Below are 27,859 nucleotides of genomic sequence, written 5' to 3'. Positions count from 1 at the left end.
CTCATTTAATGTGACCAAGTTTTTTAACTTAAAATACAGAGAACTAATCCTGGATGTCAAGTGTCTCTTTCCTGGTTTACTGTCCCCTGGCTGAGGGCAGGGGCCGGGAGTCCTGTTTAGGTGACTTCCCTGGTGCCTAGCACAGGGCCTGCCACAGGCTGACAGGATGGAAACAAAAGCTATTTACCCACAGTCAGGGAAGGGCGGTAGTCATATACGGTGTGACATACACAAGGAGGGGACAACATCCCTATGTGGTAGTATTTCCTTGGGTTACTGAGATGGACACAGAACTAACCGAAAAGTGAACAGCAGCATTGTTTTTAATGAATTTGAGGCCAGAATACAAAGCAAGATGCTAGCTGTTGCTCTGACTTGTTAGTACAAGTGTCAACAATGGCTTTTTGTGCCCCCGTTGAAGGCGAGTTACAGAAGTGTATCAGATGGACAGGATGAGACACTCGAATCTAGTTTGGAAAAATCAGCCTGAAAGCTAGCAGTATTGTTGCAGTTTAAAGGGCTTCGCACATACTCTTTGCCTCACACCCACCCCATTTATCAATTCAAATTCTGGGACTTTCTTGGTCAAGAGATTTTGTGGGAGAATTTCTTTTTTGAGACTTTTAGCGTGCAAGGTCATTTTCCTGGTTTTGCTGCCGATGTCCCTGATCTCTCCACTGCTGGATGAGTGGGGAAGTTGGCACAGTTCTTCAGGAGTTCTTCTGAGGCACTTTGATCGTGACCTGTAAGAGGGGTGCAGAGCAGCTGTTAAATCTTCATGCTTCCCTCTGATGTATAGGCGCTCTCAGCAGGGTGTGGCCAAGGATGAGCACAAGGGCTTTCTTCACTCTGACATCTTGATGGCCACTGGCCAGTCCCAGGAACACAGCCGGGGCTATGTTCTGTGGGACATCACTCCCTGCCTCCCCTTCACCCACTCATTTTTGATTGTCGTGGGGCAGAAGAGGGGGGAGCTGCTGTGGTATCTAGTAGGTGGAAGTCAGGAATGCTCAGTGAACATCCTACCCTGCACAGGATGCCCCACAACAAACAATGACCCGACCCCAAATGTCCGTAGTGCTGGGGTTGAGAGACCTTGATCTAGATCCATGTTTTCCTCAAAAAGAATCAAAGTAAGGAAAAATATAACGTGCTGAAGCTCGCAGGTGCCTCAATGTGTCAAGTGGAAAGATTCCAGATTCAGATGGACTTGGGGTCAAATCCCAGCTTTATCCCCTCCTGGGCAAGTACTTCACCTCTGTGTGCCCCGCTTCCTAATCTGTAAGATGGGATAACGGTTCTCTTTCATGGGGTTGTTGTGAGCACCGAATGAGATAATGTGCATAAGGAAGTCTAGCAGATTCTGGCACCAAGTAATCACTCAGTAAATACGAGTTCAAAAGAAGACATTTTCTTGGCAGTGCCCAGGCCACCTCAGACTTCTGAAACGTTTTTGAGCCTAATCTTGTTAGGAGCATCACTTGAGTTCCCAAAGCTCAGAGCACAGGGATCTTTATCACGAGCACAAAGCCTAGGGCCCGGCACGGGCTGAACCAGCTTTGCCGCCTTCACCTGCAGCCGCTGACCCTCCAGCCATCAAGTCCTGCTACTTGCCATTCTCTCCAACACCCCAGCGCCCTAGGCCTCCTGTGTCAGCGGCTCACACTTGGATTCCAGCATGAACCACCTCAACTCAAGCCTCTTCTTGGGCTCTCCCCCCAGCCTCCAGTCAGTCCGTAGATACTGCAGCTCCCGGGTCTCAGTCCTAGCACCCCCTACACCACACCTAAATCATCCCATCATCATTTTGAGGAACAGTTACAGACCAACGTCTGTAGGTTCAAACCTGGGTCTCACCTCTTGTGTATATGGGACAATTTTAAATAAACAAGGAAACGTGTTGATTTTATTCCAGTGAGCTTTGAGAACACAAGTTGTGGCTTACTAAACTGAGTACTGAGACCGCTGTCTGCCCTTCTCACTCTGCTCCCCCTGGCTGGTTTGCTTGCCCTGAACCTTCTCTTTCCCAATCCTGGGAAGGCCCTACTCAGCCCATTTCTCTTTTCTTTAAATACTACTTGTGAGTTTGTTTTCTGGTTAAACTGTAATTAATGTCCACTGTAGAGAAAATTATTTTCACTTTGGTGCCTTTTTTTCGAGTCTTTTCCATAGTAAATAAAGGTACGCGAGTACCTTTAAATTATATATAGCCTTTAAACTGGGCTTATATTGCATGTATTACTTTGTATCCTGCCTTTTCATTTTAAAGGATGATGATTTTCCATGTCTGATATCCTACAAAAATATTTTTACTGGCTACTTAGTACACCATGATTTGGGTGTTCCATAATTTATTGGGCATTTAGTCACATCTGACTTTTTCATCTTTGAGAGCTAATGTGGTGATGAATATTTAAGGATTAATACTTTCCTTGTACTTCCGATTAGCTCTTCCGGCTCTATTCCTATCATTGACATTATGAAATCAAAGGATATGGGTAATATTTATGGCCCTTGGTGTCTAATGCCTCATAGCCTGATTCTCATTAGAAGACTTTCCCCACTGCTTTGGACCACAGGATCTTTCCTTCCTTTCAAGTCTTGCAGAACTTGACGTATAACAAAGCCTAGCAAAGGACTATGTAGGCGTAGTGGTGGCCGAGTCCCAAGTTATTTCTCACAAGACACAGCAAACACTGGGTGTTCACCCTCTTCTGTGGCTTCCGTGGCTTAAAACAAGAAACTAGTAACAAGTAGTGATGGAGTCTAGCGTGAGGGAGAGCTGAGAGGGCAGCCATACTCACCGTTTTCACTTCAGTGTATGCCTGCAGCCCATACTCTCCTAGCTCCCGGCCATTCCCGGACATCTTGTAGCCTCCGAACGGTGACTGGGCCCCAAACACATCATAGCAGTTGACCCTGTAATTTGAAACAGAATTTCAGAAGTAACTGTTGGGATATATGTGTCATACCCCTCAGACCTGAATTTCCCTAAAATGTTATTGAGGGAAAATGGATGGGTAGAACCATAGTAATAACCAGCCGTGTAGGAGCCAACAGCAAACCACATGAAATAAAGCCATAAGTCGTCATCCTTTGTGATGTGGTCACAGATGAATGTCAGGAACAGGGAGCACCACATGATAGCTTCCCATTTTAATGAGTAATTTTTGCTAATTAGATGCTAAGCTCTTTTTGCAGTTCTTAAAAATTAAATTTTAATTGAATTTAAAGTCACCACTTTACACAATTCAGTGGATTATAGCAGATTCAGTGTTGTGTAACCATCACCTCTGTCTAATTCCAGAACACTTCTATCACCCCAGAAAGAACCCTTTACCCAATAAGCAGTTATTCCCCATTCCCCTGCTCTCCAGCCCCTGGAAGTCCTAATCTACTTTCTGTCTCTATGGATGTGTCTGTTCTGGACATTTCATATAAATGGATTCACACAACATGTGGCCTTTTGTGTCTGGCTTCTTTCACTTAGTATCACATTTTCAAGGTTCCTCTATGTTTATAGAATAGATGAACCACTTCATCAGTGGTGGTAGTATCAGCACTTTATTCCTTTTTATGACTCAATGATACTTCATTGTGTGGCTAGACATTTTATATATCCATTCATCAGCCGATGGACATCTAGGTTGTTTCCACCTTTTGGATATTGTCAGTAATCTAGTATGAACATTCGGATACACTTTCTTGTGTGGATGTATGCTTTTCTTTCTCTTGGGTATATGCCTAGGAGTAGAATTGCTGGGTCCTATGGTAATTCTACATCTAACTCACTGAGGAGCTGCCAGACTGTCTTCCGTAATGGTGGCAACATTTTACATTCCCACCAGCAATATGCAAAGGTTCAAATTTCTCTACATCCTCATTTACACTGTTTTGTTTTTTTTAAAATAACAGCCATCCTAGTGGGTGTGAAGTAGGTGCTTAGCTTTTAAGACCACTATTACATAGGTGTAGACACTCAGCTCTGATCTCCTACTCTTGTTCAGCTTAGTAAGGAGCCCCCAGTCATCCATCTGCTTGCCCAAGAACAAAGCTGCATGGGCCTATGTACTGGAGGGAAGTTTAATCTCCTAGAGGAGAGGGAATGGGAAATCTCTGTCTGCTATACCACACCCTGACCCAGGAGGAACTGAGCCCAGCATCCCAAATTCTGGGATGTGAGCACTAAATTCCAAAAAACCCTGGCTTGGGGATCCCTGCCTGGGCTGTAAGGGGCTGCTAGGAGGCTCTTACCACACAGTGCCAGCCTGGAGGGCTTGGGACAGATAATTGGCCTTGTCCAAGTCCTTGGTGAAGACAGCTGCAGCCAGCCCATACTTGGAATTGTTGGCTCTCCCAATGACTTCCTCTATGGTCTTGAACTTCAGGATCTGCATCACTGGCCCAAAGATCTGTAGTACAAGAGTGGACAGTGGAAGGGTGGGGCAGACATGGAAACCAGCTATGCAGCTTTCCAGTGCTGAGCAGATGATTGCTCAAGCCCCCAGAGATACCCCAACAGTTCCACAGGGAGACAACAGTTCCCAAGCTCAGTGAAACACAAAGGTAAGAAAGCTAATGGGGATTGGTTACCTTCTATACACCACGTGCTTAACATAGCCTATCTTATTTCTAAACAATCCTGCAAGGCAGGGGTTCCTGGCATGTTATATGTAGATTTAGTTTCAAAGAATTTGTATCAGTTGTTCAGCAAGGCACATGCCAGAAGCTGAAGAAGTAACTGTGAACAGAACAGTGTCTGTGCTCTTAAGACATCCAGGTTCATCTTGTACTTTCCCTGACCTGTTCCTGGCATAAACCATTTCTTCAAGGAATCCCGGTTCTCTTTAGTGGAGAATGAGATTCAAAAACCAAGACATGGGGGCCAGGTGCGCTTGCTGCTGTCCAGGTGTGGCCACTGTCAGCCCTATCAGGGCAGGGCACGGAAGGAGGGGACTAGAAGCGATCCTGATGTAATCGATGGTTTGAAGGCAACCATTAGCCGGCAGTGTGATGGGAGCCCACAGGAGCTCCCAGCCTGACTGAGTGCAGAGGAGGGGTATCAGGGGAGGCTTCCCAGAAGTGACAGCCAAGCTGTGATACAACAGGAACAGAAACTGGCCAAACCAGCGTGCAGGTGGGGAGCAGGGAGGAGGGAAATGGAGTTCCAGGCATAAGCACACCCAGCGCCCATCCTCGTGAAATCCCACTTTCCATTAATAGGAAGCAGGACTTCTTGAAGAAATGGCTGATTCCAGGACTGCCTGGTGAGTGTAAAGACGGGTGGGAGAAGAGTGCCAGGAGCTCATCATGGTTGGAGCAGGGCTGTGAGATGGGGCATCACGGAACTGGCAAAGGAGAGGCACCCCCCAACCCTTCTGGAAAATTGATATTTGAGATTTCAGAAAAGGCATCAAAGTAGTCATGATGGAAAAAGAGGCAGAACTCTGTTGGACTTTCTTACCCTGATTTTGCATTTTAATATTATTTTATTTTGAATTATATATGAAAGGGGAAATACTTTCCCTGCATAAAGCTGCTAAGAGGCTTAATCCGAGGGAAGCGGAGCACGTGTGAACCCCATGAGGGCAGGGAACACGTCTTGGAATACCTCTGAATCTCCAGGGTCTATAAAGAGCCTGGCACATAGTAGGCATTCAATAAATACTTGTGAAGCGAATGAATGAATGAGACAGAGCTGCTGCCCTGTGCTCAGAATGAGTGCCGAGGGGGAGATCATCGGGAATCTTGCCGTGTGGGGAAGTCACAGCCCTTTGGTCTAGTCCACTGTCCTGCTTATGTGAAGATCATAAAAGGGCTGAGCAAAATCATTCCTTGACTCCTGGCTCACAGGGAGCAGAACACAAAGGGCCTGGAGGCCATGCAAGGAAATTTGGAAGTTCTCCCCAACAGTGGGTGGAGGTGGAAGAGGAGAGTGACCAGATCAGATGGAGTTGTAAATAATGTGTCTTAGGCACAGAGCCAGGATTTGGCCCAAAGCCAGCGGAAGGATCATGGTACGAAGATGCCAGACTTAAATGTCTATTTCTCCTAAAAACATTCCCCAGAGTGCTGGCCCCATGCTAACCTCCTCCTTGGCGATGGTCATGCCGTCTTGCACATCTCCGAACACAGTGGGCTGGATGAAGTAGCCACGGTCAGCAGCCGCCCCTCCACCACACAGCAGCTTCGCCCCCTCCTCCTTCCCAGATTTGATATAACCGAGGACCTTCTGAAACTGAGTTTTGTCCACCTGCAGGGGCGGGAGGCAGGAAGAAGACCCAAATTTCAGAGACGCTAGGGCCAGACCTCTCCTACTTCAGGCTTCTAAGTGCACAGGCAGTGGGACAATGGGCCAAGCTTAGGAATAAGCAAGGCACAGGGAGGAACTACAAAGGGCCAAAAAACATAAGAAAAGGTTCAACCAGCCTCATTAAGCCCTCAAAGAAATGCATATCAAACCAACCCATCGTTTATTTTCCAACTCTGAGGTTACTAAGAATTTAAAATAGTAAGAAAAATACACGTGCTTGCTTTGGCAGCACGTAGACTAAAACTGGAACAATAAATACATCAACAATAAATACAATCCTATTTTTGTTAAACATACAAAAATGTAACAGGGGGCTTATCTATGGGGAAAGGACATGGAAGGGGGCCACGGGGGTCTTATTTTTTCCTTTAAACACTTTTTATTAAAATTTCTATACAAGTTTGTATTACCCTACTAATTAGATAGCCACAAACGACAAAGAAAAATGAGACAGAAAAAGAGATGTTGGGATTCATAGCAGCACTAGTCACAATAGCTGAAAAGTAGAAACAACCCAAGTACCCATCAGCAGATGACTAGATAAAGAAAATGCGATATGTCTATACAATGGTATATTATTCAGCCATAAAAGGGAATAAGCTGTCAAGTCACAAAAAGACACGGAGGAAAGCTAAATGCACATTGTTAAGTAATAGAAGCCAATCTGTAAAGGTTATATACTGTATGATTCCAGCTGTAGAACATTCTGGAAAAGGCAAAACAGAGACAGTAAAAAGATCGGTGGTTGCCTAGGGTTGCGGGTACAGAAGGCATGAATAGGTGGAGCACAGGGGAATTTTAGGGCATTGGAACTATTCTGTATGATACTGGGCCGGTGGATACAGTCTTTATACCTTTGTCCACACCCACAGAATGCAACACCAAGAGTGAACCCAAAGGTAAACTACGTTCTTTAGTTAACAATAATATATCACATTGGCTCGTCAGCTACAACAGATGTACCACATGAGTGCAAGAGGTCAAGGTCAAGAATCAGGGAAACCAGGGGCGTGGGCTGGGGGAGTGAAGAGGTATATGAGAATGCCGTACTTTCTGTTCATGTTTCTATAAACCTAAATGGCTCTAAAAAATTGTTAATTAAAGGAGGAAAAAAAGGCTGCCTTGGCCAGCCCTGGAGCCTGGGGAGTGGACACCAGCAGCACACACCTTCAGGGGGATGGGGCCTGCAGAAAGGCACACGTGGACCCCAGAAGTGGGTGCAGGGACCTGTGGGAGCCAGGAGCACCCCTGACCCTGTGGACTCCTCCCTTCTGGGGGAGGCCAGTGCATGACCCTGTGGAGACAGAGCCCGAGACAGGCTGGGTCTAAGGATAATGCTGGAAAAAGGCCCAGGACATGAGAGGAAATGGTGGGCAGAGGCACTATAATTTTTTTGTTGTAATTATTATTGACTATAGTTTTATTGGTTAAAATGAATACATGTTCCTGGTTAAAAAAAAAAAAAAAATATATATATATATATATAAAATATATATACATATAAATATATATATTATTTCACTTTATACTCTTCTGAGCTATTTGGTTTAAACAAACGTACATATATATATATATGTACGTTTGTTTAAACCAAATAGCTCAGAAGAGTATAAAGTGAAATAAAGTCCCTCTGCTACCCATGCCATGACCCTCTGTCCCACTCCCCAAAGATAACCACGGTTAACAGATACCTGTGTGTCCTTTTAGTAGATGCATTTTTATGGATGGCCAAGGTCTTTTTTTGAGAGAGAGAAAATGAGAGCAGGGGAGGGACAGAGACACAGGAAGACTAAGAATCCCAAACAGGCTCCATGCTGTCAGCACTGAGCCCGATGCGGGGCTCGATCTAATGAACCCGTGAGATCATGACCTGAGCCGAAATCAACAGTAAGATGCCTAATCAACTGAGCCACCCAGGCACCCCAACACGCATTCCTTTTTACATAGACATTTCTAGTACTTATTATGTGTAAGAAATTTACATATTGCTTTCCATTACTGATTTCCACTTCAAAGCCAGCCTGTGAGGCAGGAAAGGTGGTCGTTATGGATGAGCAAACAGTGGCTCAGAGAGGGTATGTGGCTTCCCAGGGACACACAGCTGGTACCTGGCAGAACTGAGACTTGAAGCCAAGGCTGCCTGCCCCTGCGTTTGAGACCTTTGCTGCTTCTCCATGCTAACTCTGGACACCCTGACCCACCTGTAGCAGCTGGGCTCACCTGTGGCCCCTGCTCCGTCTGGCTGTCAAAGGGGTTCCCAACTACACGAGACTTGGCCCGGGCGACACTCCGCTCCACAAACTCAGCATAAACATCTTCTTGCACAAAGGTCCGGGAGCCCGCACAGCAGCACTGGCCCTGGTTGAAGAACAGGGCAAAGTGGGCCTGCTCCACGGCCCAGTTCACTGGGGGGGGGCAGAAAGGCAACCATGAGAAGAGACAGAGGACAAACGTTGCCCCAGGGGCTGCCTACCCCCTTAACCCGTTCACGCCACCAATAGGACCCTGGGCCCACAAGACAGACCTGATCTCTCCCTTCTTGGGGTGTGGACACCCAGCACACAGTCACAGAAAGAGTGGCAGTCACAGCCCTCCGTGGTTAACAGACGAGGGCGGTGGGAGGACTGACCCAGCCAGCCTACAGCACTCGGGGAAGGCAAATCGGGGCGCCAGGCAGGACCAGGAAAAGGGAGGAAATGGAGGAGGGGCAGTCTGGCCCAAGAGAAAGTGTGCAGTAGGGTTGGAAACGGAGCAGCCCAGCTCGGCTGGGTGACGGAGCAAAGAGGGGAGAAGCCAGGGAGAAACCGGGTCATGCGGGGTGGAGGGCCACACTGTAGACTCTGACTTTCATCCTGAGGCCCGGGGGCCAGAAACCGAGTCCAGTGGGTGCTGACGCTCATAGAAGTGACTGGAACCACAGTATGGACAGCCAGCGGCTGCCTTCACCCCACACCTGCTCCCCCCAGAAGACTTACTGTCTGCATCCGACATAATGATATTGGGGCTCTTTCCCCCCAGCTCCAGGGTCACTCTCTTGAGGTTACTGCTCCCTGCAGCAATCTGGATCAGGTGGCCAACCTGTGCGGAAGCAGAGACCCAGACAAGCTCTCGACAGCAGGAAAAAAAGAACCACATACTCTCCTGGACACAGGCCGAAGGATCCCACAACTTGAGGGAGCAGCTGGATTACAAGAGACCAGGAGAATTTCACCAAATCTATTCACTTACCGCTGCTGCCCCATGCCTCTGAGCTCCTAAGATGACAGTGACTGTGACCGCATGAGCAGAGTCACTACTGTGTGGCTTCCACATGCTGAGCACGGCCTACAAACCAGACACTGTGCCGAGTGCTTTGTGTTTGTAAGTTCAATCCTTGCAGTGAACTCAAAGATAGACAGGACTCTTTTCCTTGATTTAGAAATGTGGGCGCTACGGCTCAGAGTGGTCAAGTCACTTGCCCTAAGTGGTAATGTGGCATTAGAACTCACACTCGGGCAGCGTGAATCCATCACCGGTTCGAACCATTATCCTGTCTCCTTCCCACAGTGTTGTGAGGGTGGTCCCCCAGCCCATGGCACACTCTGTGAGGGCAAGGGTGGGATACTTCTCACCTCCTTATTCCCAGAGCCTGGCACAAAGCCGCCCTGAACCTATTTGAATGAACACATGCATCTCTGTCAGGAAACCATCCCCTCTGCAAGATTCTCAAGATTGAGGCATAAATGTAGGTAGGCACTAACAAAGCAAACAAAGAACCGGGACCGTATTACCTCGGCATCATTTCTGCCCTCCTGGCATTGCCATCACTGCGTACAGACTGAATATTTGAAGGTGCCTTTTTCTCAGGGGGAACTGCCTGAAGAGCATGTTCATTACATTATTCAGTGTGCCTTCTCTGAAGTCATGCACTGAACCCTCCCAAGAATTCAAGGAGAGGAAAAAGCTCCAAGTTCCTCTTTAGAAGGAATTCTGTCCCTGCTTCGAAGGAGATGATGTGTAGGGAATCCCCAGACACCCTGCTTCTCCAGGGCCTGGCACAGAGCAGCATAATCCCCTTGCTCATTCATTCATTCATTCATTCATTCATTCACTTATTGAGCACTTGCTCTGAGCCAGACCTTTGCCCAGCACTTGATAAACTTCATCTTACTGGTTCCCATCCTAGGAGATGGGTGCCATTCTCCTCCCCATTTTACAGATGAGACGGAGGCCGTGGGAGACTAAGTGACTTGCCCATGATCACACAGCTGGCAAGTGCTACTGGAACAGTAAGACTCCGAAGCACATTATCGTCCCCACTACACCATACAAACCGCCTCTACCACCTACATATTGCCGTCCTCATTTTAAAGACAACAAATGGAGCCCCAAAGACATTCAGTGAATCGCCCCATGTCACAATGGTGAGGCTGGGATTGGAACTCCTGTCTTTCTGAAGCCCATGCTCTGTAACTGTCAGGGCAGTGCCGGTCAAGGAGCCTGACACAGCTGAGGGGCTGGGCGGGCAGTCACGAAGTCTAGACGGTCTCGGCGTCTTTATTCCACGCATGATGCTGGCCCTGAAACAGCATCCAGAGCGTCAACCAACCCACGAAGGGCTCCACTCTGACAGTCACTGCCCTCGCTCAAGCTACTCAGGGGCAGTCTTGGGGGACCCCCCACCATGCATCACCCAGAGGCTAATCTTCAATGCTGCATCCTTGAGGACAGTGGGAACTTGGGCCAAATGTACCACACGCTTGAGATCCTGGTGGTGTCTTACCTCAGTGGAGCCCGTGAAGGCTACTTTGTCCACATCCTGATGGGAGGCGATGGCAGCCCCAGCTGTGGGGCCAAATCCAGGGATAATATTGACCACACCAGGGGGAAAGCCAGCCTGTATGCAAACAGCCAGGGACACTTGGAATCATTCTCCTGCTCCAAAGGATTTGGACAGAAGGACAAACACCCCTCCCAGAGAGACTAAAGCAGCCTGCCTGGTACCCGAGTAAGCAGATGCCAGTCTTGTGGGGTACTGCTCAGGAATTCCAAATGGCACGGCAGAGAACCTGCTATTGGGGGTTCCCTGTGGCTGTTGCCTCTTCTCAGTGGCATTCACTTAGAAAAATTTTCATTCTTCAAAGGGGTCTGGCAGTGAAACTGTACCGTAGATATAAGGTGAGAGGGGCCATTTTGGCTGATCTGTGATGAGGTGTGGGGGTTGGGGAGGGCTTGGTCCCTGCTCTACAAATACCCGCCCTCCTAAGAACCCCCCCAGGAGCAAGTCTGTACAAGGGCATTCAGAGGTCAAGACAGACACAAACCACACACACCTCCTTAATGAGGTTGGCCACGTAGAGGGCGGTGAGTGGAGTCTGCTCAGCCACCTTCATCACAACCACGTTTCCGGTCGCCAGGGCTGGGCCCAGTTTCCAGGCTTGCATCAGGAGCGGGAAGTTCCACTGCAAGAAAAAACAGCCGCTCCTGGAACCTCAGCTGAGGGCTGCAGCGGCCCGTGAAAGCGGCAGCCCAGGTCATGGAAGCAGCACTGGCATCTCTGAGCCCCTGGAGCTACCCCCACGACTCAACTGTGAGTTTCAGACGGATGGACACAGCAGGTGGACCAGAACACAGTGACTCATGCTCGTTAGAGCTTTCTCCATACTAGGCTCTGTGCTGAGTTGGTGTATCATGTCCCCAGTGTCCCTTCCGCTTTTCAGGTAAGGAAACCGAGTCTTGGGATAAAGGATTTGCCACGGATGGCAGTGCTGGTTGGCTTTTTAAAGCCTGTGTTCTTAGCCACCACCCAGGCCACCCTCTGACATCACCCCGCAGACACCCCGCCTTTGTAATTAGCCTGTTGGGATCGCTGCATCTCAAGGCATTCCTGACAAACCTTCATTTGTTTATTATGAAGCTGGCACTCACCGGAATGATCTGCCCGCACACCCCGACGGGTTCATGGCGGGTATAACTGAAGAAGTCCCCATCGATGGGAATGGTTTTCCCATGGTACTTATCAGCCCAGCCAGCATAATAACTTAAAAAAAAAGAAAAATCCAAGCTTAATCAATGACAGTCAGGGACCCCTGTGAACCCTGGCAGAAAGAGAAGATTCAGACCCAATTAAGTCTTTCTGGTAATTGCTCTTACTCTTGGCTTATCTCCAGAAACACTTAAATAGCTTCAAGGGGCACAGTAATCCACTCTGGGTAACTAACCTCTAAACCTCAGAATCACCTAGGTTGCTTGTAAAAAACACCACGTTCCCGGCACCCACTTCCAACCTACTCAATCTGGAGCGCTGGGGAGTCCCAGGAGTCTGTGTTTGTAAGAAATAAACCAGCCCAGCACCACAGATCAGCATGAGAGCCATGGACTGAATCTGGTAGAGAAGTGCAAACCTATCCAACAGCTGGTACTTCCTGTGTGCAGAGCCCCGAACTAAGGCTGGGGGAACAGCCACCAGAAACAAATCCTCAACTGGCCCAACCCCTTGGAAAGTTTACCACCTAGATGCACGGGGACACAGGGGACAGAAAAGCCCAGCAGATTAGAGCGGGGGAGAAAGGAGCAGTGTGTTTCCAGTACATAATGATTAAGTTTTCAGGGCAGTAGGAAAAACGAGAGAAGGGGAAAGATGGAACGTGCGGTAACAGGAAGAGTTTTGAAATAAATGTGACTGCCAGGGAGAATCTGAGCCCCAGGCTGACCTGGCTTTGAACACAGGTCTGTGAACCTGGGGAGAAACGCAGCCAGGGAGTTACCAATCTACACAAGGGAAGGCACGGCCGCTCCCTTCCCACTAGCCTGTATTACATGGGTTTTCAGGCCTCAGAACGGTTACTTAATCAGCACAAAGGCATATTCCTAAAATCAGGAAGGCATGGGACTCTGCCCAAGCTTCAGCAGGCTGCTCTCTCTGGGACACCCTTGCAGAGTGTTCTAATCTTGCCACTCCTATCATTTGGGACTGGAAAATTCTTTGATGTGCAGGCTGTGCGGCGCACTGTAGGATTTTTAGCAGCATCCCTGGCCGCTACGCGCTAGATGCCAGTAGCACCCTTCCCCCCATGCTGGGACAAGCAAAAATGTCTCCAGACATTGCCAGCTATCACCTGGGAGATGTGACTACCCTGGTTGAGAACCCATCGTGTTGTACAACCCCCACTTTTCTGGCACTGCTTCTTCCCCTCTTTGTCCCCAGCGTCACAGGGGGAGCAGTCCCCCCCGTGCACAATGATCTGTCCACCCGGACCACAACTGATCAGATTCAAGGCCAGCCAATCAGGGTGGCATCTGGCCCCTGAGTCTGGCATTAGACTTTGGCACTTGGCAGGAATTCGGCATTTGGACTAAGGGATTGCGGTGTAGTCTGGTAGGATCACGCATACGGAAGCAAGCCCAGGTGCGGGAAGCCGGCCTCCAGCACACAGACTGGCCCTGAAGGAGGCGAGAGGTAATCGAGAGAAGGATGAAGCAAGAGGGCCAAGATGCGCCATGGTGATGCTCAGCGACCTTCTGGATTCAAGACCCCCAACTCTCCACAGTGCCCAAGGTAGGCTGAGTCTACTTGTTAAGCTACAACCCAAAGGACCCTCACAAAGCTCTTATTCCTCAGCCTGCACTTCTTGGTCATAAGGATGTTTGATTAAACTAAACTCAAAGCCAGCGAGAAGGAAATAATAAAGACTAGAACAGAGACAGATGAAATCGAGAACAGGAAAACAACAGAGGAAATCAACAAAACCAAAAGTGGGTTCTTTCCAAAAGTCACCAAACTGACAAAGCATTTGCTAGACTAAGAAAAAAAGGTAGAAGACACAAACAACTGAAATCACAAATGAAAGCAGGGACATCGCCAGATAAGAGAATGTGTAAGAGAATGTGAACAATTGCAGCCAACAGACGAGATAACCTACATAAAATGGGCAAATTCCAACTAACGTACAAATTACCAAAACTGCCTCAAGAAGGAAGAGAAAATGCTTATGAGTAAATTACAGTTTTGAAATCGAGGGATTTTCTCATAAGACAGTCTCATAGAACATGTTTCTCCAACTCCTGTGATCCTTTTACACATTATTATTCTATTTCTCCCCCCGCAACACTTGCTCCCCTGTGGCACAGCCAGAGCAAAGAACAGGAAGCCCGAGCCCATACCGGAGGCATTTAAGGACCATGTCCAAATCCACCAGGTAGGAGATGACGTAGGGCTTGCCGTTATCCAGCGTCTCCAAGGCCTGAGAAGAGAGAACGATGAGCACAGAACTGCAGGCACAGGACTGCCTTAGAGCACTCGCAGTAGGGGACGACCAGCACTGAAGCTCAGCACGGATCAGGGCTGACGGCCACTTTGTGCCATGGAATGCCGTGGCATTTCTGGCCCATCGCCTCTCCCTCTCCAAAGACAGGAAAGTGAGGGGTGGGGAGGGAATGGTGCACGAACAAGCACACGTTTCCAGGTTCTGCTGTAAGCCACATCTGAGCCCTTGCTGGGAATAAGAGACCCACATGGGAGCTGAGAGAGCAAAGTGCCAGTGGGTAATGGTGCGAATCATCAATCATGAGCTAGAAAGGGGAAACCAGGCTGCCCAGCCCAGTCTGAGAAGCACCCTTTAGGGTGAAACTGGAAGGACATGTAGGAGGTAACTAGGCAAAGGGAAAGGTACAACTGATGACAAAGGGAAGAGCACCCCAAGCAGAAGGAACAGCATGTGCAAAGGCCCTGATGCCTCAAAGAAGCCTAGCAGTCGGGAAGTTGAGGGAAGGCTGGTGAGCTGAGCTGTAGGGGGGGGGGGGGTGGTGCCCATAGTCCGGCATGAGTTGGGAGACAGAGTCAGACCCGGCAGGGCCTTGTAGACCACGTTGAGAGAACAGGAGTTTATCCTAAGGATATAGAGGATGCCATGGAAGGCTTGAGACCATGGTATAATTTACTTTCTAGAAGGTTCACTTTGGCTGCTCTTTGCAGATTGGATTGGGGAGAGGCAAGGATGTTGCCTCCTGGTTTCTTCTGCTTCTGGCAGCCAGAAAGAAGGCCTGCCATATGGAGGGGCTGTGAGAACAGTGTCCATCCCTGGGGGTCTCTGGGAAGGCTCCCCTGTGGCTCCCCTCTCCCTCTCCCAGTCTCCTCCTTTCTTAGCCATCATAGGAGACACTGAGAGGCTGGTTGGTACAGGGGTGGTACAGGGTGTATCCCAAAGGTGTCCAGCCTATGCCTTCTGACCAGTTACATGTCAGCAATGCAACCCCCTTCCCAGCTGTCCGTGAGAAGCCCGTTCACCATGTGGGATGAGAGAGGAGGGGGCTGAGAACTCACTGCCAGGTAGGTCCGGTCCCGCTCAATCAGATCAGCCAGGCGGTTCAGCAGGCGGCCCCTATCGGATGCGTCCATGCGGCGCCAGGGTGAGCCCCACTGGAAGGCGTCCCGGGCAGCCTTTACTGCCTTGTCCACATCTTCCTGGAAAACACCCACCAGGGCAGCTCAGGCCTTCTCGGTGAAAACTGCCTCCAATTACCACGCGCCCTGCTGCCAAGCAACACCCAGGGGGCTTCAGTCAACGCCTGTGTGGAAACCTGCCCCAAACAGTCCCTCCCCACCACGGAGGGCTCTCTGCCTGACAAGCTTCAGACTCTCCCTTCCAGAAGTCATGGAGGAAATGAGGACCCTGATAGTTTCCGTTTCTGTATTTTCTTTTTTTATTTTTTTAAGAGAGTATATGAATATTTTAGATCTGCATCTTCATTTTTTTTAATGTTTTTTACCTTGAGAGTGGGAGAGAGGCAGAGAGAGAGGGAGAGAGAGCATCCCAAGCAGGCTCTGTGCTATCAGCACAGAGCCCGATGTGGGACTCAAACTCCTAAACCGTGAGATCATGACTTGAGCCAAAACCAAGAGTCAGATGCTTAACTGACTGAGCCACCCAGGCACCCCGACCGTTTCTGTATTTTCATTTCAGAGTCCCCAAAAGTGTTCTGGAGAGAGTCATTCAGGGGCCAGTGCTTAGAATTTGATCATTTCCCCCCTCCTGCTAAGAAAGCAAGCCCAGCCAATAACCATCCCTTCTGAGATGACTGGCAGTGTCCCCCAAGTGAAGGTTTAACCAGCTTCCCCCTTCTTGGGGAAGCTGTAAAATCAACACAGCTAGCATTTTTCATATAGGGAAATGTATATCAGGAGGCTGGGAGCATGGTTTTCATTAATATTAAACATACTTAGGGATGCCTGGGTGGCTCAGTTGGTTGAGCGTCCAGCTCTTGGTTTTGGCTCGGGTAATGATCCCAGGGTTATGGGATTGAGCCCTGCGTTGAGCTCCGCGCTGAGTGTGGAGCCTGCTTGAGACTCTCTCTCCCTCTCTCTCTCTCTCTCTGCCTCTGCTCCTTGACCCTGTTTGCTTGCTGTCTAACTTAAAAATAATAAGCCATCCTTGCCCACCCATGCCCTGAGGGTAAGTCACCAATTCTCACCTTGTCTCCTTCAGCTACCTGACAGATGATTTCTCCAGTGGATGGATTGACGGTGGGGAATGTTTTCCTGCTGACAGCATCGTGCCACTCATTGTTTATGAAGATCTACAGAGAGAAGGAAGAAAGTTCTCAGGACCAGCTCTCAACCCAGTGCTGAGAACCACCAATTTTAAAAAAACAAAAACATCAGAACAAACCTGAATTAGCCTCTCAGAGTGATGTGGCGTGAGGTTTAAAGGCCAGCCTTGGGGACCACCAAGTTGTAATGCCCACTCTGCCAAGGGACTTGGGGTGAGTTCTTGGCCTTGGTTTCCCTGATCTGGGAAATGAAGGGAATGCACTCCTACCTTATCAGTTATCTGTCTCCATTGTTGGGTCACATCTCACAACTCAAGTGGCTCACACGACTTGTTATTTCCTTACAGTCATGCCCACTGACTGTGCTCAGCTGCACAGGGCTCAGCTGGGCTCACGTAGGGGCTTGCAGGGCAAAGGTACCCGGGACTGGGTGTGCAGGAGGGCTCTGCACTCGCAAGGCCTCGTTTCTGCCACCAAACTCCACTGGGCAGTGTGAGTCACAGGCCCAGTCCGGACCATGGGGAGGGGAGGGAGCCTTCACCTTGAGAGGAGCAGCAAAGAATTTGCAACCTTCTTTCCTCTACCACACTACGGCACAGGGCTGTTATTCAGTAAATATTTAGTGAACACCAACAACGGGCCCTGCTCTAAGGCTGAGGACACAGTGGAAACCCAACCCAATAAGGACCTCTCTCTCACGGGAGCTGGTGTTCTGGTGGGCACAGACAGTAGAGAAGCAATCAGATACACAAGGCAACCTCAGATTGCAGTGGTAGGTGCACAGGAGAAAATGAGGATACAGAGAGGGTCCTGAAGTGGGGGAAGATAGGGAACTTTGGCTGGGATGGTCGGGTGGGTCTGAGGAGCAGATATTTCACTGGAGCCCTGACTGATGAAAAGGAGCCAGCCACGGGAAGAATGGGAGGATAGGCAGTCCAGGCAGTAGGAACTGCAAGTGCAAAGGCCCTGGGGTAGGAATTGGTCTGGTGCATTTGAGAAAAAACAAAAGTGGCCAGAGTTACTGGTGAACCAAGAAGAAGTGCTAGGAGATGGGGTCAGAGAAGGAGTGTGGGTCCTGCGAAGCCCTCAGTTCAGCGCCTGGCAGCAGCCTGGCAGCAACCGCTGTTTTCTGTTTTCGCTGTTGGGAGGTCTAACAGCAACCAAGTGGAGAAAGACCACATGGTTTTATGAAGTCAATGGCAGGGAGATGGAAGCCTCTCCATTCACTCAGAGAAAGGACCCTTGCCCAAAGCTGCTTAATTAAGTGCCAGAATTTTCTCTCTGTTTCTAACAGCCAGCTGATGGCTTCAGGGGATAACAGGGAAGAAATCTCCCAGCAAGCTGTTGTTCTCCTGCAGGCTGGGGAAACTGGTCTGGTGAGGGGAGGGGGTATTTTGTCACTTTCCCAGGACTGCGTGAATGTCACAGTCAGGGTGACCGTCAGTCCAAGGCCACTGTGCCTTCCTTCCTCAAGGGCTCTCCTTGGCCCCAGCATCCCAAAATGGCCTGGCTTAGGACCCTGGGGAGTCATCTCCAAGTTACTCTGGGCCACAGTCCAGGACCACAAACGAGACCAGGCCACCAAGCAAAACGTGGAGTCTGGTTCGTGCCAGGGCCAGAGATTTCAGGACCAGCAGGCTCCGGGGAGGTCTGGCCCAACCTTGTGGTCAAGAGCAGGGTCAGGACGAGCACCGGATGAATCTGGGCTCTTTTTTTTTTTTTTTTTTAACTTTTTTTTTAATGTTTATTTCTTTTTTGAGGAAGAGAGACAGAGCATGAGTCGGGGAAGGGCACAGACGGAGAGGAAGACATAGAATCTGAAACAGGTTCCAGGCTCTGAGCTGTCAGCACAGAGCCTGGTGCCGGGCTCAAACTCAGGAACGGCGAGATCATGACCTGAACCGAAGTCGGGCACTCAACCGACTGAGCCACCCAGGCGCCCTAAATCCGGGCTCTTTTGATCCTTGTTGTGTCGCACGGGGCAAGGCATTGCTTTTGCTTCCTCGTCTGCAGAGTGGGAATCATTGCAGTGGCCCTCATCACGAGGCACGTGAGGGCTTCAAGCATATGCACCGAGCTTCGCATGGAGTTAAGTGTGCAACGCTGGTGCCGGTGGGAGTGGGCGCAGGAAGGAGCCGGTTAGGAAAGGTCCACCAGGGGTCACATTCCCAGGCTCAAATTCGGTCTTTTGGTGGAATCTGCAGCTGTGCACCTAAGTAAGAGGCTCTTGGCATCTGGCAGGAGCACACAGGTAAACATCAGCTGGAGTCTCTGGAAGTATGTTCGTGTGGTTGGTTTTGCATTAGTTGGTTGATCGTTAATCTGGAGGGAATTGAGACCTTTATTGCCGAGAAGCAGGCAACGGGTAGTTTCCAGTGGAGGGAAGGGATGTGGCAAAAAGAATTCTGGGTGACTGTGAGTTCAAGTTGGACACGGCCACGGCTGGCCACGCCCTGCATAAGTGCTTCCCTGAGAACCGGCTTCCTCCAGTCAGAGCCCGGTCTGCCTTCAAGGAGGCCAGAACTCTTGTTTCTTAATCTCCAGCTTCACGGTTTACATACTGGCCAACAGCGGGTTTGATTTTGAGGTTTTATTCTGGGTGGCGTAAAATGCACCAACCTCTAAGCCACACAGAATCTGGAATCTCGGCTCTGCCCCTCATCTGCTGTGACCTTGAGCTTCCAGATTGTTTCATGGGTCCCTGGGGAGAAGGTGTGTGGGGGCGGATGTGAGGATTCAATGCATCAAGGGGTGTAAAGCCCCTAAGCCAGGAGCCCGCCCGCACACAGTGGATCTTACCACAGCAGCCACTGCAACATTACTCTAGATCCTGTGGTGCTCTCAAAGATTTTTGGGATTTGTATTATTTCCTGTACCATGGCATACTAAATTAGTTTGTCCTGAAAAAATTTTAATTGTCATTTTGCAAAGATCAGGAAGTAGAAAGCAGAGACTGGGCCAGTCAGCTGCTCTCCTAGTCCTCACCCCCTCCTCCCTGTCCCCCGAATCTTAGACTAGGACCCTGGGAAGACCACTCCCTGGCACCTGTTTGCCTTTCAAAGCCCTGAATTGCTGGGTCACTTTCCGCTGTTGAATTTTCAACAATCCATCCTGCCTTCTAACTGATCAAATAAGCCGGAATCTGCCTAGCAGGAACCTAGAATCTTCCTTCTGTTTAGAATTCCCATTTCCCTCCTCCTAGAGCCAGACTTCAGTGGCCTCCCTGACCTGCCCTCCAATGGGGACGGATGGGCCTCTGCCATAGTTTTGCTTCAAGTGAGGAGAGCCTCACAGCAATTTCATTTATGTAAGCATGAGGGCGGACATCAGGGCAAATGTTTCATAACCTCCTGGCCCAAAACCCAAAGCTTCACTTCTTAAGCCTGGGGGGTGGGGATGGGGGATGGGGCTCTCCCAGCTCACACTTCCTTATGCGAGCTTCTAGAAGCAGAGCAATATGCAGAGTGATATCCCAGTGACATTAGGAGCTGACACTTTGAATCTGGACTGCTGGCAAAACTCATAGAGCTTTTCCATCAACATGCTTTATTTTCTACACATTTTAACAGACACATCTCCCTTCGTTTTGTGTAAGTTGGGATTCATCATCCACGCAGTCGAAAGTTTTAACAGAGTGCCATCACCATGCTGAGCACTGAGTGAAAAAGCATCCTGGCTCCTTGAGCTAAAAAGTCCTGGGGAGGAGAGACACCATCTACAAGCCCACAGACAAAGCGAGAAGCAGAAACAAACAGGCGACAGTGAGGAACAGACCAGGAAGTCAGATGGCACCTGAGGGGGGCGCCTGAAGGCAGAGCTTGGGGATAGGAGGAACCAAAAGGGCCCCCTGGCTGCAGAGTGAGGGGGCAGGACAGCAGAGGGGGCTCTGGATCCCACCCACCGTGTGCAGGCGGCTGTGCTGGTGTTAGGGGTGCAGAGAGTACAGGACACACGTGCGAGCCTCCATGCCGTGTGGAGATCATCGGCTCTCCATTTCTTAACTTGCTTTTCTCACATTACTCCACAACCAGATGGCTCCATTATTTTAAGCAACACAGCATTCCTCCACAGTTTACATAACCATTTCCTACGCGTGCACTTTCAGGACAGATTCCACTATTCCCAACGATGCTGCTGCAGCAAACATCCTTGGACATGTACCTTTGTGAACTTGGGACAGATTACTGTACAGACGCCAAAACTGCTGAGTTAGAGGATTACACCATCCTTGGCCGCATCCAGAAACTTGGGTGGTGTGGTGAGTGCCCAGAAGTTGGGGCAGGGACAGCAGAGGTGGGACCCCAGGGAAGAGGCTTAACCAAGGTGAAGACAGAGCACTATTTCAAAGCCACCTCCACCCCATGGCAGTGGACAGTCATAATCTGCCCAAAGTCTCCAGTAAGAGGTTAAATGGTGTTCAGTAGCTCCAGTTTAAGGAGGCAGGATGCTTTGATGATCAAAGAACTGGGGATCTGTTACCTGGGAAATCTGCATCCCTGGAATATGTTACTTTCCCCAAGGGTGAGGGAGCAGATGGGGTGGTTCTCTGCCTTGGGGAGACTCGTGCTGGCATTTGCTTTTCAGTGGCAGTTAGGTAACTCATGTCCGATAGAAAGCAGATGCTATCTTTTCTATTACAAGATCCTGAGAAAATAAGTTCAAGACAAACACTGAATGCCACACACATTCACGTTTCTCCACATAATCCTCTAGAAACCTCAGGGTCAATTTAGAATTAAGGTCAAGGGCAGCGACCTCCCTTAGACTTGCTGGAGACATTCTGGCTCCTGACCCCAGCCCTCTCCTCCCCTCCTCAGCTCCCAGGGTCTTTCTTTTTTTTTTTTTTCTTTTTTTAATTTTTTTTTTAAATGTTTATTTATTTTTGAGAGAGACAGAGAGAGAGCGAGGAAGGGAGAGAGAAAGAGGGAGACACAGAATCTGAATCAGGCTCCAGGCTCTGAGCTGTCAACACAGAGCCTGATGTGGGGCTCAAACTCACAAATCGTGAGATCATGACCTGAACCGAAGTCAGATGCTTAACCGACTGAGCCACCCAGGCACCCCTCCCAGGGTCTTTCCTTATGCGTTCCTGGATTTTTTTTCACCACTTCCACGATGGGAGGCTTGGTTCTACTATGGACTGTCTGCCATGCAGGCATGGTTTCAACTTGTTGATATTCTTTGGGCTTATGATTTGGCAAACCCCTATCTTGCTGCAATCACTTCCCTTGTTGGGACAATTTTAGCACTCCCTGCATGTCTCCACATTCTTATTCACATTAACTCCCAAATGCTCTGAAAATACCCCTCCTAAGTGGAAATACTGCGTTTCCATTCCTTGCTCCTGGAACACGAAATTACAAACACAGTTTCATAAATGGCAACCATTCATGCCTCCAATAAATATTTACTGAGCAGCAATTATATTCTGATCTCGGTGCTAGGTGCTGGGTATACACATGTGAACACAAACACGGCACCTGCCTCCTAATTTCAAATATTCCAAGCCAAGATATTACAAAGATGTGAATATCTACATCCTTGTTTGACCACAGGGCCTGGTCACGAGGCAGCACAGCATGTGGCTAAGGGCATGCATGTCAGAGTTGGACCTTGGTTTCATACTTACTACTTAATGTGAACATGACCTCCCTGAGTCTCAGTTTCCTCATCTGCAAGATGAGGTACTACGACACCTGGTTCGTACAGTTGCCGGAGGGATGAAAGGTGAAAACGTAGTTACGTGTCCTCAGCACAGGGCCCGAAAGATCCTAAGTGATCAGTAACCATGATTATTCAATCAGGGGAAACATACACATGTCCACAACACACACACCTGTCCTTCCAACTTGACCTCAATACCATAAACTTTCTTGGAGTCCAGTCACCTGTAACTCAGTGTGTTCCCACAGATTCTGGGGAGGCAGGAGGTAATGGGAAGCATTTGTATTCACTCATAACAGAACTGTTGTTAAAAGCAGAAGAATCTAGGTAGGTCTGGTAAAATCCTCTAATTCTCTGGGTTGCCTGAACCTATTATTGCTACAAAAGATCGTAAAACTCCTACACAAGCAATAAAACCAGTATGATCACTGTGGAGATATTTCACTTGATTCATTCAGCATAAAAGCCACCTCAAACCACTGCCTAGCCCAACACAGGTTTTAGCTCATTATGTAAGAATCTCCCAAGGAAAATCAAATTCCTATTCTGTATATATTCTACCTGTTAGCAGTGATTATCTGCAGGTATGAGATAATCAGAGGCCTGTCACTTTCTTTTTTCTTTTTATGTTTGCTTACGGGTTACTTACTTTTAAAGAAACAAAATATTTAAAGAAAGCCAAAGTTCCCTACGGTCACTGCCTGCCAGCAAATTCCCTATGCAGCACCCCTCCCCCCCCCCCACCGCCCTCACCCCTGGCACTCACCCCTGGCACTCACCGCCCTCACACCAATGAGCTTTTTCCTTCCTGTACATTTTTATACATTTTATATGGAGATAGGTCTATTCACATTCAATGTAAAGTTTGGGGTAGTTTTAATTAGTTTCATTCCCCCCCCCCCTTGAAACATTCATTGTTTTTCAGGCCCATTATTCATACAGCTCTAGCTAATTCCTGTAACTAGCACATGCATTGAATTATTCCTCCCTGTAACTGTAACATATGTTGTTCATCTGCCTCCCTATGGATGGCAAGCTGGCTTCCTGAGTTTTTTGCCCATATAAACTATGTGACAATGAACATCTGTGCATGTCTATATATATTTCCAGTGAGTTTCTACCTCACAGACCTCTGTAATGTTTGACTTTTTGTACTGAGGATGTATTAATATTGTAATCAGAAAATTCTATATAATAGGGAGATCCTTTCTTAATTTCCTTGTCAGTTCTCCCTTTAGTTCCTGAGTGTTGTGGTCAAGAAGCTAAGAATAGAAGACACAAACTTAATTCACCCCAAGCCCCCATTTCAGCTTTCCCACAACCTAACTCAACCCTTCAGAAAACAAGTTACAGCACCCACATAATGGAGTTATATCGCATTATCTTGTAAGCTCAACAGCATCACTGTTCTCACAGCTTTTACTTATGGCTAAATAGATATGGAGGCACAGGGAGCCATGAGCCGGGCATTTGCTAAGGGCTGTATCAGGATGACCCCACTTCATCCTCACAGCAACCCTATCTATGATGTAGATGGGATTTTTACCCCATTGTACAGGTGTGGTAGCTGAGGTACAGAGCTCAGCTCTGTACCACCCTCCATATCGCCCTGTTCCCTGCCGTATTTTTCTCCACAGCACTGATTGCCTTGGCCACATTATGCATTTCCCTTGTCTGTCTCCACCATCCAGGCCACAAACTTCCCACAGGCAGGGATTCCTGTCTGTTTTGTTTATTGGAACTGGGAGTACTCACAAAATGTCTGTTGAATGAATGAACCTGCCCAAGTCAGCACTAACGGGTGGCAGGCAGTCTGAGTCCAGAGCATAACATGGTATCTAACAATATTCTCTTCTTCATTATTATTATGAACGTGGGGAGTCAGGAAGACGGCGGAGTAGGAGGATCCTGAGCTCACCCTATCCCACAGACATACCAAGAGAACAGCTACATCTATTCAACTAACTCTGAAAATGACCTGAAGACTGGTAGAACAGACCTTCCACAGTTTGTCATAAAGAGGAGGCCATACTGAAAAGGGCAGGAAGGGCAGAGACACGGGCACCATACCCCTGGCGAGACTCCCACAAACAGAGAGACACCACAAGCACGGAGAAGCAAAAACGAGAGATCAGATCCTACACCAGGCACGCCCGGCACCGGGGTCTAACATTGGGAAGACAAGTCCCCATAGTATCTGGCTATGAAAATCAGTGCGGCTTGACTTCAGGAGCTTTTAAAATCCACAGAGCTTAACTCGGCATTTTATTATCAACCAACACGAATTGGTGATGTTGAAGATAGAAGTATTAGTCACACTCCATCCAGAGAAGTAACTTTGCTGAAGCCACAGTCCCTTGGGTTTTCCTTTAAGTTGTCTTCCGAGATCTTAATTACTCTCCAAGTCAGGAAAGAAAAGAAGAATGAAAAATGAAAATCAGTTTATTGACAGAGATGTGTCCCCAAAACTGCCAAGGATAAGAAATGTTGGTCTTCAAGAAACCTGGCCATCAATCAGTTTCCCCTACAGGTCCCTGCTTGTGAGTTGGGGAAGGAGAATGTGTCCTGAAATCGTCCTAACCCAACCAGTAAATCTACCCCACCCTGCAATCTCACCCAAGACAAGTAGAGGCAAGAGGACCCCAGGAAGGTGGACCAAACCACCCCCCTCAACTTCTTTCAGATTGAGAAAAAGAGGTGACAAGGAGAAGACCTGTTGCCTGACCCCTCTTACCCATCCAGATGAGACCCAACAAGCCTGAAATACGACATTTCCCCCAAAAGCCCAAACACCTCCCCTCCCTGCAGATGCCCTTGGCAAGAAAACCGCCTGTTGGAAGAACTCCTTTTTGGGAAACTCAACTCCAGAATAGTTGAATGAACTTAAAGGATCCAGCAACACCTCGGAGAAATGTCCAGGAATATGATCTACTTTGTACTTAGAGCCCCTGGCTCCTAGAGACAGATTTTTCAGATAAGGCTTTGGCATGCTTGCCAGCAGGTTGGCAACAACTTAACACTGAAAACAGCCCAAGGAACTTTAAGAATAGCCAGTTCCAGCATGGTGGGATGCTTTGCAACCTTTGGGAAGAATAAACAAGATATAAATGTACTAATTGAGAAAGACAAGTCAGGTACACTGTTCAATGAGACAGTGCTTCAGTACAGTAAGTGCTAGCATCTCATTTATGTAAAAAAAAATCTGGTGCATGCTGGCTCATGTGCGTGCGTGCGCGTGCATGCACGCACGCGCGCGCGCGCACACACACACACACACACACACACACACACACACACACACAGAAAATACAAGATCACAGACCTAGGTGTTAACAGTGCTCTTGGAGAGAGTGGAATGGGGTCTGGGAGAAGTTTTACGGTACTCAGCATTTTTGCAGTGAGCAAATGTTACTTTTATGATCTCAAAAAATGTGATAAAGAAAAGCAGCTGTGGGGAGATTTCACTCTTCTCCCCCCAACTTACATCCCCAGACTGAATCTGGAGAGCAGGAATCGTGCTATCTACCAGTCCCACATGCATGTACATTTGAAGGCCATTCCCTCACCTCCACGTGACCACGGAGGAGGAAGATCTTAATTAGATCTCCTGCCCACAAAGGCTTGGGAGGCTGACAATTTTCCCTGAAGGATATTTCTGCATGATCTTTTTGATGTTCAAGTCTTCCAAGCATTAGCTCCTCATTAGGCAGCGTACCGAGAAAGAACAAGCACTGCTGCATTTGGGGCCTGTGTGATGCAAAAGGAGTTTTATCTCTTGTTTCTATTGCCTCGCCAAAGTGACCATTTGTAACACTCCTTCCAACATACAGCTGAGCCTTTAGCCACCACCTGTGCACAGATCTGCAGCCCCGCTCGGGGCCAGACAAGCAGGTCCGCAGCTGAAAGTGAGTTGGCCAGGGACTGGCTCTACAGCACCCTACATCAGCAGTGACCCCTGAGTTCCAACCCTGAGTTGCATTCTGTAGTAGCACAGAATGTTCTGGGTAGAGGCTTTCTCTTGGGATTCTAGATGTGAACCCCAACTTTGACACTGGACAGCCCATGAAACCTCTCTGCAACTCAACCTTGTTTGTTCACCTGTAAAACGTCTGCGATCACGGTACCCACCTAACTCGGCTGTTGTAACGCTTGAGCGGTATAACGAAACGGCGGCAGGTGCAAAAGCTGTGCACAGAGCACGGGAGCTGTTAACTGCTGTTAAGTGCTTACCAAGCGCATGAGGCGCCGGGGTTGCCCTCTGACCCACTTCCTACTTTTCGGAAGAAACTCAGGTTCACAGAAGGGCAGTTTGCTGCACCTACAACACAAACTCTTTTCATAATCATTTCCTTCTCTGTGAATTCCAGCACTTTACCCAAACTCAAACATCAAAAGAGAAAATATTCCAGAGTCCTGCTCGAGCAAGGAATTGGCCTCTGGGAATCAGTGTTACCCAGGAAAGCCTCTCCTTGGTTTGCTGGAAGAAAGCCAGCTCCTTGGAAGGTGCGGACACCCTTTGGGGACTGCACCCCGGAGGCGCGAGTCCCGCACTCTTTCCCAGTTCCCAGCAGTGGACAGGGGCTCTCCCCGCCCTGCGGCCTTGCCTTTTCCCTAGCGAATGGGTGAACTTTGGCTGAAAAGGGCCTTTTCCTTTTGTTTTTCAGTTCGGACTTCCTTGGACGCGGGCAAGAATTAAGGATTCAGAAATAACCACGGAAAAGACAGAAAAGCTCCTGCTAAGAGGGACTTTGGTGGACACGTCTTCCGGGTGGGTGGCGAAGGCCCTGTGCAGACACCGCGGCGACTAAGAGGCCGGGAGGGATGGGGGGGGGGGCTGGGGGGGGGGGCGAGAAAATGGAACCAAGGGAACGCGCAGGAAAGCGGCCGGCGGCCGGACGAAAACAAGTTAAGGGGCCGAAGTCACATCTGGATAATGAAACGGGGGGCGGGGGCTGCCAGAGGCGGTGAAGGGGCCAAAACGCTAGCGGGGAGGGAAGGTGTGCGTAAAGATCAAGCGCAGCAAACCCCTCGAGCCCCAGCTGGGTAAACGGGAGCCCGAAGAGGCCCAGAGCCTTCCCAGCCGGCGAGCGCCGTCTCCGCGAGAGAACAAAGCCCCGGGGCCAACGGCCTCACCTGGTTGTAGAGGACTTCAGGCTGCTGGTTGGGGGCCGGTACCGCCTGGGTGGCGGCGGCCGACAGGAGGCGGCGGCCCAGGCGGGGCCCGAGACTGGCAGCGGCGCGGAACATGCTGCGGCGGGAGCGGGCGCGCGAGACGTTGCGCGGGCAACTTGGACGAGGCTGCCGGCTGGGGCGGTGGGGGGAAAAGGGGGTCGCGGCGACCGCGACCTCTCCCCG

General features: G+C 49.1%; 2 protein-coding genes across 3 annotated transcripts in view; one reads left to right on the top strand and one right to left on the bottom strand.

Annotated features, from left to right (window-relative positions):
• Nucleotides 1–305: 305 nt before the first annotated feature.
• Nucleotides 306–27,859, bottom strand: ALDH2 (aldehyde dehydrogenase 2 family member). Its single transcript, XM_042961693.1, has 13 exons — nt 27,638–27,859; nt 16,763–16,867; nt 15,615–15,755; nt 14,456–14,535; nt 12,221–12,332; nt 11,626–11,754; nt 11,076–11,189; nt 9,289–9,391; nt 8,534–8,718; nt 6,089–6,253; nt 4,255–4,412; nt 2,805–2,919; nt 306–743 (listed from the first exon to the last, which is right to left on the bottom strand). The coding sequence occupies exons 1-13, from the start codon at nt 27,749–27,751 to the stop codon at nt 711–713; spliced, it is 1,554 nt and encodes a 517-aa protein (XP_042817627.1). The 5' UTR covers nt 27,752–27,859; the 3' UTR covers nt 306–710.
• LOC102949574 (BRCA1 associated protein) overlaps nt 16,860–27,859 on the top strand; it is a 105,942-nt gene continuing 94,942 nt past the window's right edge. The window contains exons 1-2 of one of the 2 annotated variants that reach the window (XM_042961685.1): nt 16,860–17,053; nt 27,169–27,272. The gene's annotated coding sequence lies outside the window, so the exon portion shown is untranslated. The remainder of the gene's footprint in view (nt 17,054–27,168; nt 27,273–27,859) is intronic. The other variant, XM_042961686.1, reaches the window with a different exon arrangement.

The sequence above is a fragment of the Panthera tigris genome, chromosome D3 (genome assembly GCF_018350195.1).
Source record: "Panthera tigris isolate Pti1 chromosome D3, P.tigris_Pti1_mat1.1, whole genome shotgun sequence".
Lineage (NCBI taxonomy): Eukaryota > Metazoa > Chordata > Mammalia > Carnivora > Felidae > Panthera > Panthera tigris.
This window is presented reverse-complemented; position numbering and strand designations above follow the sequence as displayed.